This window comes from Triturus cristatus, chromosome 2_2 (assembly GCF_964204655.1).
Source record: "Triturus cristatus chromosome 2_2, aTriCri1.1, whole genome shotgun sequence".
Classification (NCBI taxonomy): domain Eukaryota; kingdom Metazoa; phylum Chordata; class Amphibia; order Caudata; family Salamandridae; genus Triturus; species Triturus cristatus.
Window position 1 is genome coordinate 1043156943 of NC_140582.1, and position 16398 is coordinate 1043173340.

The window sequence follows — 16398 nt, forward strand, 5'->3', positions numbered from 1 at the left end:
GTCACAGAGCCGCTGCTCTTAATTTTAATCACCGTCCGGTCGGGATCTCCATGTACGCAGACGATATGGTCCTGTTTGTCCGCGATCCCCAGATTCATTTGTCTCTGATTATCCGGGAATATATTACATTTGGTCTATTCTCTGGGCTTCAGATTAACTGGGAAAAATCGGTTATTATTCCGCTAACGTTGATTACGTCTCCCCCAGTTAGAATACCCATTGATATGGTCTGCGGATCCAGTTAAATACCTGGGCGTATGGGTGCACCGCGAACCTGATATTGTGATCAAAGAGAACTATGGCCAAGCGTATAATACCTTGGTGCAACAAGTGGATAAGTGGTCCCATCTTCCATTGTCCCTGGCGGATCGCATTGTAGCTTATTATTGGTTTAGGTACCATGACTATATTCCACACGTGGCTGTGGAGGACAGGGATGCTAACCCTTTATCTTTGATGAGTGTCATCACATATACTCATAGGCAGACGCCCAGGGTGGAGATCAACACAATTGACACCACTATTGCGGCCTGCCAGGCGATTGGCAAGCACGCACACAAACTACCTTTATATGCTCCTGCGTTACCTCTCGCTGGGCACGCTGCTTTATCGGTCACTCAGGAAAGTGGGCCCATAACCGCAGTGAAGGAGGCTGGCATCACACACATGAGCGATCTTTACCCAGGGGGTAGTTATGTTGCGGATGAGGACCTCAATTACATCCAATATCCCACTCCGCTCTTTCAGTACACCTGCTATCGACTGAAGCGCGCGGTAAGAGATCATTATGTTGATTTCCCCCGCTGAGCCGGACACACTTAATTCGCTACAGTTATTACTAGTAGCCCCAACCAAGAAAAAACTAATTACTAAGCTATACAAGGCAGTGCAGGATGAAACGGTCCATGGGCTAGATAAAAGCTTGGAGCGATGGAATACTCTAGTGACTCCCCCGATTAATTCAAAAGAGTGGGAACAGATTTGCATGCTAACGGGTCGCCTTACTCCGAATGGTAATTTGCGAATTATTCTTTTTAAATTCATTCATCAAATGTACCATACTCCTGTTAAGCTACATAAAATGGGTCTTAGGGACTCTGATCATTGTCGACGATGTGGTCGCGTCAGTGCTGATTTCCTCCATCTAGCATGGCAATGTGCCCCTGTGTTCCACTACTTGGAGAATGTTACCACACGTATACATACTATGACAGGTCAAGTGTTGCAATGCACGCCTCTGGAATGCCTTCTTGGGTATGTCCCTCACCTGAGGGCTGTCATGGGTAGGTTTGTGCGAGTGGCCCTCTTGCTTGCCAAGAGGCGAGTTCTGTTCACATGGGAGAGTAAACTGGCTCCGAAAATTGATGACTGGGTTAAGGATTTGGTGTACTGCCGTGAGCAGTTGGACCTATATGCTGAGGAGCTGCCAACGACATCTAGACCCAAGGACATTTGGGCTCCGTTGAGAGAGTATTTGCTAACTCAGACAGATAATGATTCTGTGTGATATTGTATGATAAACTATGCTAGATGTGCTTCCGTATCACCTGAAATGTTCAACATCGCAGCAAGAACAGGACAATTCAGATGCACATGTGACATCTTCTGATCACTGAAATGTACCTCGTATTGCTTTTTGTTTTTTTTGTTTTTTTTCCTCTCTTATATTGATGTTTTCCCTTGCATTGCTTTTTGGTATGTCTATATGCTGTAAATGGATGCAAAAACTTTAATTAAAAAAAAAAAAAAGGTAGATTTGGTTCCGCAGATCACGCTTTCAGTTATTTGGTGTAAATCCGTTCAGTAGTTATTGAGAAATTTAAGAAAATCGAGATAGTGATATCTGTGGTCGCGGCTAATTCATGACGATTTGGTGGTTAATCATGAAAGCGCGTGCCAACAGAAATGCTGTGATTGGCTGGCCGCACCCTGAGCAGAAAGTGGCAGCCACCATTTTAGAAAATTGGGCCCAGTCCCAGGGCTGAAAGTTCACCACAAAAGTAGCATAAGGGCTTAGGGTAGGAGTATCGCTGACCCCATGTTTGACATATAGGGGTGTTAATGAAACAAGCTCTGTGTTGAAAGTGGGTTTTTATTTTGAACAGGCTATATTTGCGAATTTGTTATTGTCAGCACCCCCTCCCCGTGAAACATTGCTACGAATTCGCAAATATGCGTGGACAAGAAAAAATACATGCTCAGATACTCCCACACTCAGTCACAGACCCACTCATGTTCTCCTGCACTCACTTAGAAACCCATACTGACACTCATGCACTCACTCAGAGACCCACTCACAGACTCGCACACCGAGTTACATGCTCTCTTTGAAATGTATGCACTCAATCACAGACTGATTCACACACTTATGGAGGCAGTTTTAAACCCACTCAGAGACTCTGACACTCAAGCAGCCACTTATAGACTCACTCAGACACTCATGCTTCTACTGACAGACTCACACGGAGACTGATGTACCCAGTCACACACCCATTCAGATTCATGCACCCACTTACAGACCCACTCAGAGACACATGTATCCACTCACAAACCCACTCAGAGACTTATGCACCCACTCACAGACCCACTCAGAGATTCAGGCACCCTCTCACATGCCCACACAGATGTATGCACCTAGTCACAAGCCCACAAACAATAAAAAAAAATGTAAAGAAAAAAATATGGGAAAACAAAAAAATATCTCTACTTTAAAAAACACACCCCTATTTTGAAAACGTATTGTTAGGAATTAAAAAAAACATAGAAATTCACTGAGAAAAAAAGGTTACAGGGATGTTAGTTAGGCAATACCGTTAAAAAAACCTTAGAAATCCTCTGAAAAAACAAGGTTATAGGGATGTTATAGTTAGGTGATAGAATTTAAAAACCCTAATACATTCACTGGAAAAAACAAAGGTTACAGAGATTTTATAGTTATGCTCAGATTTCACTCGTAGAAAACAATTGAAATTCAGCAGTTATAGTTCCGGAGCTTACTATAACTTGCGCCCCTGCAATGTACTGCCATGATCTCACATATTACATCACTCATATGGGTGAGTGAGTGGCTGTATGGGTGAGTGAGTGGATGTGTGAGTGACTATATGGGTGAGTGAGTATTGGACACCAACTCTCTATAACTCTCTATAATAGCCAATCGGCACCAGATCAAATTAATATACTCTCCTCAATTGCCGCATAGGGAGGACAGAGCTATGATGAACACCTTAACTAAGCTGGACATAAAGCATATGGGCGACTTGTTCCTTGAAGGGACCGTTAAAACATGGGAACAGGTTTCAGCTCCGGTGGACGGGGTTACGGTGCTAGATGCTTTTCATTATTACAGATTTCGTAATGGCCTGCGCGTGCTGTTTGGATCAGACATGAATGAACCCGAAGGGATGCCGTCACTGACGTACCTATTACACACATAGTCTCCGCAGCATGATATAACAATTTTGTATTCACTCTTTAAAGGCCAGGGTGAGCACACCAAACTAAAATTTCAGTTAGACTGGGAGGAGGAACTGGGTACGGACATCATGGTGGCACAGTGGACTTGGTGTTTCAATCACATTAAATCAATCTAATTGAATGGCAGACATAGACTGTAACAGTTTAAATATATTCATAGAACATATTACACTCCGGCGAGGTTGCACAGATATGGACTGAAGGAGAATGACAGATGTATGAGATGCTTTGCTGCAAATGCACACTTTACACACTTAGCGTAGGAATGCCTGGGAACACGTACCTTCTGGAGTGAGGTGTTCCAGGTCTTATCTAAAATGTTGGATTGTGAGTTAACGGAAACACCATTAGTTGCTCTGCTGGGGTTTGACAAACAGATTCCAAAAGGTGTGCGCAAGCTGGCAGCCATTGGTTTACTATTGGCCAAGCGGAGGGTGGCCATGAGATGGATGAGGGGCCCCTTGCCAACCATAGTGGAGTGGAATAAGGATTTAGCATATTGCTCCACCCAATCTGAAAACTATAATGCACTGATGCCAGTACGATGTGCACCTAAAGAAAGATGGGGTCCGTATCGACAGTACCTGTTGGACATAGCTGTTGCTGATGATTCTCAGAAAGAGCATGATCGTACCGGGGTAGGGTGAGCGATACACTGTGGAAGGGCATCTATGGTAGTCCAGCTGTTACTGTCATGGGGTAATGCTTCACCACTGTGTGATTGTGCGTAGTATCCAGGGAGGAAGACAACCTTAATGGGCACGAACCTGATGTATTGCAGTATTCATGTGTTTATTGACGTGTAAATATTGGCAAATAACTTCAACACTCATTGTTCATATGACATCAACCCCATGGTATGTACTCAGTTCTAATTGCTGAAATGTCTGTTCTAAGGTTTGTTTGTCTGCTTATTGTGAAAAAATGAGAAATAAAGTTTTTTTTTAAACTATGGGGCCGATTATGATGCTGAAGGAAACGGCTAAGACCCTCGGTCGGAGCTGTTCCAACGGCATCGTAATCTCCTGTTTGGATTAATATCCGACTGGCCAATTTTGATGAAGTCAGTCCGAAATTAATCCAAACAGGATTTCCAAATGGCTTACAACGGGCTCAAGAGAGCCCGTCTGCCATTCAGAAAGGGGCCTGTAATCACATGGGCGGCTCTTTCCGCTTGAGGGATTACAATGGCAGATTCCCACAGCCTTTCTGTGCCGGCCTTTCCAACACAGAAAGGCTGTGGGAATCCGACTTTGGGGGCTCCCAGCAGGGCCCCCATGGGTGCAATGTCTCTGGATGGTGGCCTAGGGCCACCTGTGGTGCCTCGTGTACATACATATATATATATATCCATCCAAGTGCCCAGGTGACAACGTCTCACACAGAAAGGTTTTTTCCCTCTTTTATTGTAGGTTACAGTAACACGCGGCTCCTTCCAACATACAGCGCCAAACGTGTTTCGGACGTACACTCGTCCTTGTTCACTGGCAGTTCGTCAAAGATACAGCAGCCGTTTGGGAACTATAAAATGATTCTGCCCAGCCCCGCCTCAGTGGGCGTGTGCAATGTTGCCTGCTGGTCTCTGTAGTTCCCATAATCATACCACAGTGGGTGCTGGTGTGTGTTTGAACAAATAAAAAAAAGTCTCTACCCCAGTGGGTTGCGGCAGTGGGAAGCCCCATGAGCTGCCAATACCTGGACCTGTAATCGTGGCCTCTCTGTCCTCTCGGTACCATATTTACAGTGCCGCAGGGCCGCTTTGAGCAGCGGGGCGTCGTCGCAGTTAGGCGTCCCGCTACACATCCAACATGAAGTCTCCAGGTGACAACACCTCACACAGAAAGATTTGTTCCCTCTTTTATTGTAGGTTACAGCAACATGCGGCTCCTTCCTTCCATCACATACAGTTCCAAACGCGTTTCGGACATACACTCGTCCTTGTTCACTGGCAGTTCGACAAAGGACAATATCTAGCTATGTACTTTGGTGTGGGTGGAATTAAAGATTAATGGCAGAAACAATCATGTGATTGTATTCTGCTGTCGCATTCTCTACTGGATATTTGAGACTGCATGGAGTAATATTTAAGAACTCAGGGAGCTTGACAGGGTAGAAAAAAGCACAAGCTGCAGAATTTTTTGGGAAGAACCTTTTGACAAATTTGTCTCATATGTTTAATTGTTAATGGTGCACCCGGACCAATGCGGATTTGTCCCGGGCAGGAATACCTCGCAGAACATACGCCGTCTTTTTCACATCCAGGATCAGATCGGTGACCGCTTTCCCAGAGCGGCGTGCCTGGTCTTGGACCTTGAAAAGGCTTTCGACACCCTAACATGGCAGTACCTGTTCCCGGTTCTCCGACGGGCTGGCCTTGGTCCCAAGCTCATAGCTTACACCCACCTTCTATATACTAAACTCACTTCCCGAATCCGCATTGGACGCCGTGTCTCCCCGGAGTTCGCGATACATAGGGGTACGGGACAGGGCTGCCCCCTCTCACCCCTGTTATTCGCGCTGGCCGTTGAACCTTTACCTATCTGTCTCCGCCGGGAGGGACAGGACTGGGGCATCTCGCTTGCAGATACCACACACTGTGTATCACTATATGCCGATGACCTTCTCCTCTGTATACGGGACATCGCAGCGGATCTCACTCCACTTGGAACAGCCTTGACCGAATTCGCCGACGCCTCGGGCCTGAAGGTGAACTGGGATAAATCTGTGGTGTACCCCCTACATCCGAACGCTACCCCTCAGGAGGTCTGGATTGGTGACCAGAAAATCAGCTGGACCGCGGAGGCCCCTCGCTATCTGGGGATTCGCCTATCTCATTCACCCACCGACATCTTCGAGGGTAACCATCGTAGGGCACTCGCCAGTATACGATCCATCATCGGGTTTTGGCGGAATCTCCCGCTGGCCCCGATTGGTCGAGTGGCCCTTGCGAAAATGATTCTGGTTCCACGACTACTTTATTATTTTACCAACCTTCCAGTAATCCCGCCCCGTTCCTTCTTTAAAGATTTGGACACACTTCTTGGCTCCCTGATATGGGGCAAAGGACGACACAGAATCGCACTAGCAAAATTAGAACTACCCACAACACAGGGGGACCTTGGAGCCCCATCATTCGAGGCCTATTTCTTGGCGGCGCAGCTTCAATGGCTCTCCTATTGGACGGCTGATAGTTACACGTCCGAAACATACACAGTCGCAGGCCGGGTAGCGACGCCGGAACTGTGCCACTTGCTTATACCAGGATCCTGCCCCACGGGGACCTGCCCCCTCCAGGTGGAAGTAGCCCGGAAATGTATCCAGCGCATACACCGCATGACACCAGACCGACCCCCGTATTCACCGCTGCTTCCACTGGTGGGCTGGCCCAAAAACACCCAATTCTTTACTCCTGCCATGCTCCGGGAATGGACATCCAGGGATGTCACCGAAGCAGAAATACTATTCGAAGAGGGACAACTTAGGCCATTCCAACTACTTATTGACGACTATGATCTCCCCCCCAGGGCAGTTTCTGTGGCACCGTCAACTCCTCAGCCACTACCGACCGTACTATGATCTTACACTAGGGGAGCCCCCCACACACCCAGTCCTCCACACGATCTTACGAATGGGAATGGGCCGCCACCTCACCACATGGCTGTATAAATCAATCAGGGAGTTGACACCTCCATTACTAGAACCCCTTCGGACTCTCTGGGAGGGGGAGGTGGGACGGGCATTCCATGATAATGAGTGGGAAAGGGCACTCGAATTCCCCAAAAAAGTGTCTAGGAATGCCCGTTTCAAGAATATACAATTTTACATTCTGCATAGGGCCTACTTGACACCAGCACGCCTGCAGCGTTTTTACCCTGATACAACTTTCCTTTGCCCCCGCTGTCAGGTGCAAGGCGCAGATTTCCACCATATGTGTTGGGCCTGTCCGGATATCCAGACTTACTGGTCAGCTATCCACACGACCCTCCGCGACCTTACCGGACACCCCCATCTGGCCACATGGGAGTGTTGCGCGCTGGGAATAATTGGCCGGAGGAAACGTCACAAAGTGCCCATACGTTTCGTCTCCTTAGCGCACCTACTGGCTAAACGCTGCATAGCTATGCATTGGCACTCCCCTACAGGCCCCCCGATTGCAGCATGGGAGGGGGCGGTGCTCAAATGGGCTGCAGCTGAGGAGGATGCCCTGCGGGAGGAGGAAGCAAAAGGCATACGTAAAACCCCAATATTCCTGGAATGGGCGCTTATGCTACACCAATTCAAACAGTCTCAGTCCCAGGATGACTCGAGCACGAGTGCGACAACCCCTAACGTCACACAGCCGTCTGCGGTGCAAGCCCACACAGATGGCGCCCCCTCCTGACAATTCACACCTATCCGAGGACGGCTGGGCTCCCGCCCCCACCACCCCGATCCATTCACCTATACCACACGTCCGCCTGCACACCCATATTCTCGGCAGGGGGATGCAACTGTGCCGTTACTTAGTTACCTGAGGGGCCATATGTACCCTAGTCTGGCTGTACCATCTAATATTCCATGATGACCCCTAGTTTGATTTCCCCCCCGGTTTGTTCTTTACTTGGCAAACACCTGTTATAGTGCATACAGCATATACATGAAGTTGGAGTAATCGTAAATGTCTATAATGATACTAGCCGATTGGACATACATGTCTCATGTTAATGCGGTCAAATACCAATATGTAACAACTGTAATAATAAATGCCAATAAAAAGAATAAAAAATAAAAAAAATGTTTAATTGTTAATCCAGATTATGGTGCAGTATTGTCGTGTGAATATTAGTCTATTTGGGACTTACCAGCACTTTGTGAAGAAAGGCCAAGCCTTTGTTCCTCTCCCTCCAGAAGCTTCCTGTAGACTGCGATCTCAGCATCTAGTTTCAGCTTGATGTTTAACAGGTCTTGGTAGTCCTGCAAGTATCTAGACAGATCAGATTTGGTCTCCAGGAGCTGGCATTCTAGTTGGGCAATGATTTCTTGAAGACCAGATACTTTCTCTAGGTGGTTTGCCTCCATGTCTTGAAGCTGACTCTCCAATGCTTCGTTTCGAGCCCTCAAGGCACTGAGTTGGTTTTCAAGCTCTGTAATCTGGGATGAGTACTTACTTATCTCTTCCTTCATGCTGTTTAGCTGGACATCATGTTTGGACACCTGCCCTTTTAAAGTGTCAAATTTGGTTTTGTACCACACTTCTGCTTCTTGGATGTTCTTGGCAGCCACTTTTTCCATCTGAATTCTGACATCACGGAGCGCTGCAGCGAGATCAGGCCGGGTACTCTCCAGTTCTACTGTCACCTTTGAGTCCTCGATCTGCCTCATTAGGTCAGCTACCTCTTCGTCGTGGAGTTTCTTGAGGAATTCTATTTCATCTACCAATTGCTCCACCTTCCGCTCCAAATCTAGCTTCTGAATGGTAGCGTTGTCTACATCCTGCCGGAACTCCCTCAGGATCCTCTCTGCTTCCTCTGAAAATATTAAACAAAACATATTTATTATGTACAAAGACAATGGATTCATTTTTTAGATCTTTAATCTGCTCTACCAAGCACAATTTGTTTTACAGAGAGACCATTGTTGTACTTGTGAATGGAGAATACCTCATCCTGTCCTCTTACAGCTCGCACTGAGCAATAACTTGTCTAACAGTGAATCATAAGAGAAAGCTACATTATCAGCACTTTATTACCAGGTGTTTCCTAACATTTGTATTTAACAACGAGACGGTAAGATAGCGATAGAGTTCAGTACTTACAGATTGAAATCCTGGCCAAATTAATTTGAAATTAAAAGACACATTTACTAAACTTTCACGCAACGCAGGGCAGCAAGCAAAGTTGCTGCACTGCGTCTCTATGAAAAGGAGAGAGCTGAAATGCTCCATATTTACAACGATATGGAGCATTTCTGCTCTCTCTTTGCGCTGGTGCTCTTTGTGCAGGCTTGCACCAGCACAGGCTCTCTTGCACCACAGTGCAAAGGTGCCTGCGTTACAGGCAGGATTGTGTTGTGCGGGAAGGTATATCTTCCTGCACAAAAACAATCCTTAGAGGTATTTTCCTTTTCCTATGTTTGCTGCACAATGCAGCACATGTGGAAAGGGGAAATACAGCTGAGAAAAAATATATTTCTTGTTGTTACAACTTACTCGGGAAGGCGTAGCATTTTCACATATTCCCAGGTTTAGAAATCTTTGTAAATCTGGGAATGCACCACAATCCATGGGTGGATGCATGGGAACTCCCATGCTCCACCCATAGAATGCCTCCCAAGTTGAAATGTAATGTAACACAGTGTAAGCAAAAGCCTTGCGTTACATTTCTTTACAAAGCCAACACAAGGCCATGCAAATCAGGCCTTCCTTGGCTTTGTAAATATTACTGAAGCCTTTGCGTTGCCTTGCATGACGTAAGGACAACGCAAAGGCTTCATAAATATGGGCCTCCATCTTTAGGGAGGATGATAAAATGAGAACTGTTGGGTAATGTACGGGTTATCTACATCAGGAAACTATGATAATTTGTGGTACAATAATGTGCGGTATCAGGTAGGGTTGGGCAAAATTAGCACCTGCAGGTCACCTCCTAACTTAGACATTGTAGGCAGAAAGAGATTCCAGGATAATGGCTGATTCACACTGAGATTCGCTTCTATGTTCTGTGGTGAAAAAGTAAAATTTGGCTTAGTTGTAATCTCAGGCAATACATAAGAATACATTTATTATTTTACTTACTTTTCAGCAGAAAGAATGTCACTTTTTTAATGGATAACCCGTGATATTTAATTGTTTATATATGGTCAGCCATGACGGACATCGCTTAACCTTGTTTTTGACCATATATTTGACCACAGCAACACTCTAGGCTATCTAGATATAATTAGGTATTTGTTCTCACAATGGAATACAGTTACACTGGCCCAATGCTCTGTCACACAGACAAATCAATTCATTTAGGGGGAATAATTGAATTTAAAAAAACATTTTTTTACTTTGTGCGCACCCCACCTTTATGACCTTTCTCTCAAAACATATATGACTACAACATGGGCAACTGTGACAGACAGTGGAAAGGACCAGTACAACTTGTTTTATTAGCCTTTTATTTCAGTGAAGGGACATGCATTAGAAATAAATATGCTTTCATGTTTTTTTATTGAATTGTTTCAACACGGCTAACCCAATTTGCAAATACAATAGAAAATATGAATTGATAGAGCAAAGTTAAAACCACATAAGGATTATAGTAAAGGGCAATGAAAAAAAACATTGGCAAAGCCAATAGGTCTCGCCTCTGCACGACTTATTGACTTTGCCAATGTGTTTTAGCCATGGAGAGTGGCTGCTGTCCAGCATGGCTAAAAGTTAGTGGCACAGAGGAGAGTGGCATGGAGTGCCGTAGAGTGGAACGGCGAAGAGTGGAGTAAAGTGTCGTAGAGTGTAGAGGCATAGAGTGGAGTCACGTAGAGTGGTGTACAGTAGAGTGACTGAGTACAGTGGATTGGTGTAGAGTGCATTGGTGTAGAGTGTTGCAGAGTATAGTGGCATAGAGTGCAGCGGCCAAGAATTTAACAGCGTACAATCCAGCATCATAGAATGCAGTGGCATAGATTAGAGTGTTGCATAGCAGAGTGCAGTGGCGTAAACTGAAGTCCACAGATATAGGCGATGTGGCCCAGGTATTAGTTTGGGTGAGGTATTCGGACCAATCACTTCATCCCAAAGGAGAGCTCCTGTGCCTTCTACCACTGAAAGGGCACACAAGATGAAAAGATATACTGGACAGCATGTGCAACTACTCTGAAACACATCAAATACCATTAAACACTCTTGTCAGCATCTCAACAGATGGGGCTCTTGCCATTGTGGCCCATGACAGAGGCTTTGTATCTCTGCTTAAAAAGAAGCTCACCGGACAGACTGTGATAGACCACCACTGCATTATTCACCAAGAAGTATTGTGTGCAAAATTAAAGCACAGAGAACTGAATAATGTCCTAAAAGTTGCAGTGAAATTTGTTCATTTTATTCTTGCAAAAGCACTTAATCATAGACTTTTTAAAGCAATGCTGCAGGATTCCGAAGCTGAAAATACAGACCTCTTGATGCACACTGATGTGCGATGGCTAAGCAAAGGGAAAGCTCTGGAGTGGTTCATTGCATTGCTTCCTGAAATTGAACTCTTAGTAAACAAGAGGTCAATCATTTTCAGAACTAACTAATGCGAAATAGCTTATCATGCTCCATTTTCTTTCAGACACACACTTTTTTTTTAAAACTTTTTTTTTCCAGTTTGTAGCATATCCAAATAATACATGCATGGCAGTTCACTGTCAGTTACAGCATCGTTGAAGCAGGAATAAAGACAATGTATTTGAGCATCGCAATATTGACATGTCTACTGTAGCTGGTGTGAAAGCTTCAGCAGTTCAGTAAAATCACAGTCCCGTAGGCCCCCCTTCGCCTCCCATTGCATTCGCCCCCCGGCAACCGCAGGATCCCCATAATAGTAGAAGCAACAAACATAAAAGGCCAGACATTCGAGAGGTTTCATGCATGGCAAGGAACATGGGTGTATGTATCTAATATAAAGAGAATTAAATCCGTTACCCCACACCCTCTGGGACTATGCTCAAGTTGAGAGTTAGAGGCCTGCCGTAAAGCTTCCACATAGGATCGGTAGGGGCCCCATATATATTTTTAGGGCGGGAAGAGCTAGGCACTATGCAGGCGTAGACCTCGCTGTTAGTATTACAGTAGGTCATGCTGCGCAGCCAGCCCTGTAAAGTGGGTGCGGACATGCGTCCCCAATGAACTGCAATTTCTTTTTTGCCAGTAACAGACCTAGGGATGCAAAGCGTCTAACCCCTTTGGGGAAATTAACCGTGTAGCCCAGAAAAGCCACTTCCGGAGTTGGGATATGGGGCAATTTAATCATGTTTCCTAGGGTGCGGTGTATCTTTTACCAGTAGGCCTGTAGCTTAGGTCATGTCCATATGAGATGTGCAAAATCTGCATGTGGGCCACGCTTTTCTGGCAGTTATGTGGTCTGGACGGATCTAGTCTGTGTGCTTTGGCAGGAGTAAAGTAAATTCGGCGTGAGAACTTGAAATGAAGAAGTTTATGCCTGCTGTTGAGAGAGACTTCCTTCGTTACTGTACAAAACATTGCCCACTGCTCATCTGTAATGGGGCGGCTTAAGTTGATTTCCCAGTACTTACAGACCTTGTCGTCGTCTACCAGCCTCATATTAGCACATGCTTTATACAGTTTAGTAATTAGATGAGCACCATTCACACTCTCAATTATCAACGTAAGAGGAGTGAACGAAGGGGGGCCTGGCTAAGCGAGCCACGATGGCGGATCGGCTTTGCTGAGGCTCCGCGTCTGGGCGCCTCTCGGCAGTTACATGGAGTGTCCCACCGGGTGCTGATCGATGCGGGGGGCATCGGAGGGTGGCTGCATTACAGCGGGGAGACAGTGGACGCCTGGGCGCACCCCTAGCCCTCCGGACGGGAATTGGCCCGACTGCTGCCGCCAGCGCCGCATCTTAAGCCGTAAGATGGCGGCGGAGCTCTTCCGTACGATGCGAGGGATGCCGTGAGGGGAGACGGGGAAGCTGACAACGCGTCTCGCCCTGATCGCGCCGGCACTCGGGGAGTGTGAGCAGGGAGCGGACTCCCGGATAGCGACGTGGAGAGCATCGGAGAGCGGAGGGGCTTTGCTGGCCCGAGCGCACCCGCCATCTTGAGTCCACTGAGACCCGGAGTCGGACCCTTGGGCGGCCCCCGTGCACCTAAGGTACTCCATGTGACTGGCGCTGGAGGGAGCTAAGGGGGTGCTGGGCTTTGTTGCGGACGGCAGGACCTGGAGGCATTCAACCGACCCGACCAGCGATTGCCTGACCCTAAAATGGCCGCCCACGGGACATCGCATCCCTCTCCATGCAGCCGGTGAGGCCTAGCTCCTTGTGCCTACCGAAGTGACGGCCTTCTGGGTGCAACCCGTGGGAGCTGCTGTGCCCTTGCCAGACCTGCTGACCGCCTACCCGCTACGAGTTGCCGAGGGACATTGATGGCCTCGCCTCGACAGTAGACCCTGAGAAAGACTGGGGCTTGCACGGGGGCCACGAGGACGGTGCATACGCTCCCCCCCCTTGACCTTGAGGCGGCCGCGGAGGATACCCCGTGGCGTCCGTCGCCGGTGGAGACCCCGTGAGGGGTGGATTGGTGCTGGGAGCACCCTGAGTGTGGCGCCTGGTGGCTGGTGTGGACGATTCCGGTGCTTGGTCCACGGGGGGACCTTGGTGGGCCGGCTCGGACGGCGGCTTCCCTGGGCGGCTTCACCCGTGAGACAACGCGGCCGCGCCTTCCGACCTTCTGTGGATTCCTTGCGTCGCTGAGGCTCCTGCGACCCGGCGGACACTACCGACTCGTCCAGACCGCGTGGACTCACGATGGGGAAGTCAAAACCCGCGCAGCATCAAGTGATCCCGGAGACGGCCCCGGAGAACATGCGCCGGACCTCGACGTGGTCCCCCAACACGGTGGCCTCCACGGACTTATCGATCTCGGACGAGCTGGATAAGGTCCTCGCCGCCATTGAACTATCCCGTCTGTCTATGGAAGAACGCCTTGGTACCCTGGCGACGGATGTAAATCTCCTCCGCGATGACCACCGGAAATTGGCGGACCGGGTGCGTACAGAGGAGCAGACACTTGCGGAAATACAGCCCATACTAAAAGAGCAACAGCAGACGCTCCAGGGGGTCCTTACTCGTCTAGCTGCGGTGGAAGAACATGCGCAGGATTTGGAGGGCCGCTCGAGACGCTGCAACATCCGGGTACTGGGGCTGCCGGAGGGAGTCGAAGGTGCCGACCCCATTGCACATATGGACAAGTGGCTGAAGTCGTTTACCCCGCCTGCAGACCGCACACCATTCTTCTCCATAGAACGGGCTCACCGAGTGCCGGCCCGAAAGCCCCCGCCCGGCACGTCTCCTCGACCATTTCTCGCCAAGTTCCTGCACTTCCGGGATAGAGATGCGGTGCTTCGGGCGGCGCGACTGGCCGCACCGTTGCGAGTGGACAACAGCCACATCATGATCTTCCCGGACTATGCTCGAGCGGTGCAACAACAGAGATCTTCCTTCCTGGACGTAAAGCGGAGGCTGCGGGACAATAAGATCCAATACGCGTTGCTCTTCCCGCCTCAAGATTATCTATAAATAGGCTGTCCGGTTTTAGGTTTAAACCTATAATAACCGATAAAACCCCACTGAAAGAGAAATAGCCCTCACCAGTGAAAACATAGAAACACTGAAAAAACACCTGCACAATCACAAATTAATTGCCATTCAAAGAAAGGAAAAAGAGAGTAAAAGAGTTCTTTTTTTCCGTCCTGAAGGGGCCAATACAATGTAACTTTGTTGTACATGCTAGCAGTAAGAAAGTCTGGGCTAACATTATTCTGCTTGAGTTCTGTTGTTTAGGGATGCCCCTATAATATTGTTTCTTCTTCCTTTTGTTTTTTTCAGTTTTGTGGTCTTTGGTCTAAAGATGCAGGGTTTAGAAGCATGTTTTAGGTCGTATTTAATTATTTTATAAACTGTATAGAATCAGGAAATATCAAAATCATATTTGATATTTTGGCTGCGTTCGATTCTTTCACTGATAGGTAAAATGGCTGGTTTCATAAGAATCTTTCCTAATATGTGTCATCATATTTACCCAAAGAGAATGGGTAAAAACCCTTAATACATCAGCCCACAGTTTCTAGTGAGTCAGTATTGATAGTAGGCGAATTCCCAACACCTCAGGCTTTAAAAAATTCAATGCAAGGTATAGTGACAAGTATATGTGAAAAGAGTGCTATCACCAAGCATCTGGGATAGAGGTTAAAACATGACACCAGACTTTTGGAAATCATGGAACGCAGTATCACTTGGAATGTTCTGCAAAAAAGGTTCTTTCCAAGTTCAACAAAGATTAGAGTGATATTGTTTGTATTTGCAGTGATTCATCTACGTATATGAAAACGTTGTGTGATGACCTGTCAAAATTGATTCTTGAGCGGAAGTGCTTCCCTGTAAGAAATCCTTGCCACTTGCTAGATGGTATGCTGAAAGCATCTTTACAATCTTCGGAGTTAATGAGGAAGGCTATTGACTTTTTAGTCCATTCTGTTGCAATGTTTTCCCATGCACAGGAACTAAAACACAAATATTTATCATTTCGTGCTTTGTGTGGCATCAAAGAAAGAGTCATCCCAACTGTGTCCCTTAGCTGATGGTTCTCAGTCCAAAGGGTTATGAAAGCTATATTATCTATGTGGCAACCGTTTACAGAATATTTGCTGAGTGATGATGCCAAAGACAAGAAATGTGAGGATCTTTGGTCACATATTAATAGTGATTTAAAAAAAGTACACTCTACTGCATTCTTAGATTTTTAAAGGAAAACATAACTGCTGAAGTGGACATAATAAAAAAACAAGCGTCTCAAAACACCCTTGGCTGACAAGTGTTCAGTATATTTGGTGTAGATGTGAAACACCTTTAGTGACTTTGTCACTACAACATGTTCCATGTTAGAGTCCTTGCGGCTTGGTAAGCAAAGCAGGGGTGAAGAGCAATTCAGGAACTTTTATTTTACAATGTATGAGAAATGGCTTGCAATGATGTATAGAAATGTCCCTTCACCACCAATGGCATTTGAAGTCAATGAAACCTCACTGTGGTACTCTGTTCTAGATCCCTTCCGTAAAGGGGAATTTCCTCCGTAGTTTCAAAAGTGCTGCTTCATTTTTGACCGCTTCAATAACTCTGAGGGCATAAGCGCCCAGATTTGCGTAAATGTTGCAGAACCTGCCCTGGGAATCGCAAT

At 46.9% G+C, this 16398-nt stretch overlaps 1 protein-coding gene across 1 annotated transcript in view; it reads right to left on the bottom strand.

Annotated features, from left to right (window-relative positions):
* The window catches only part of LOC146863123 (vimentin-like), a 75702-nt gene that overhangs the window by 32536 nt on the left and 26768 nt on the right, over positions 1–16398 (bottom strand). Inside the window, exon 2 of the mRNA XM_085643345.1 lies at positions 8319–8984. Coding sequence (XP_085499471.1) covers positions 8319–8984 — 666 coding nt within the window. The remainder of the gene's footprint in view (positions 1–8318; positions 8985–16398) is intronic.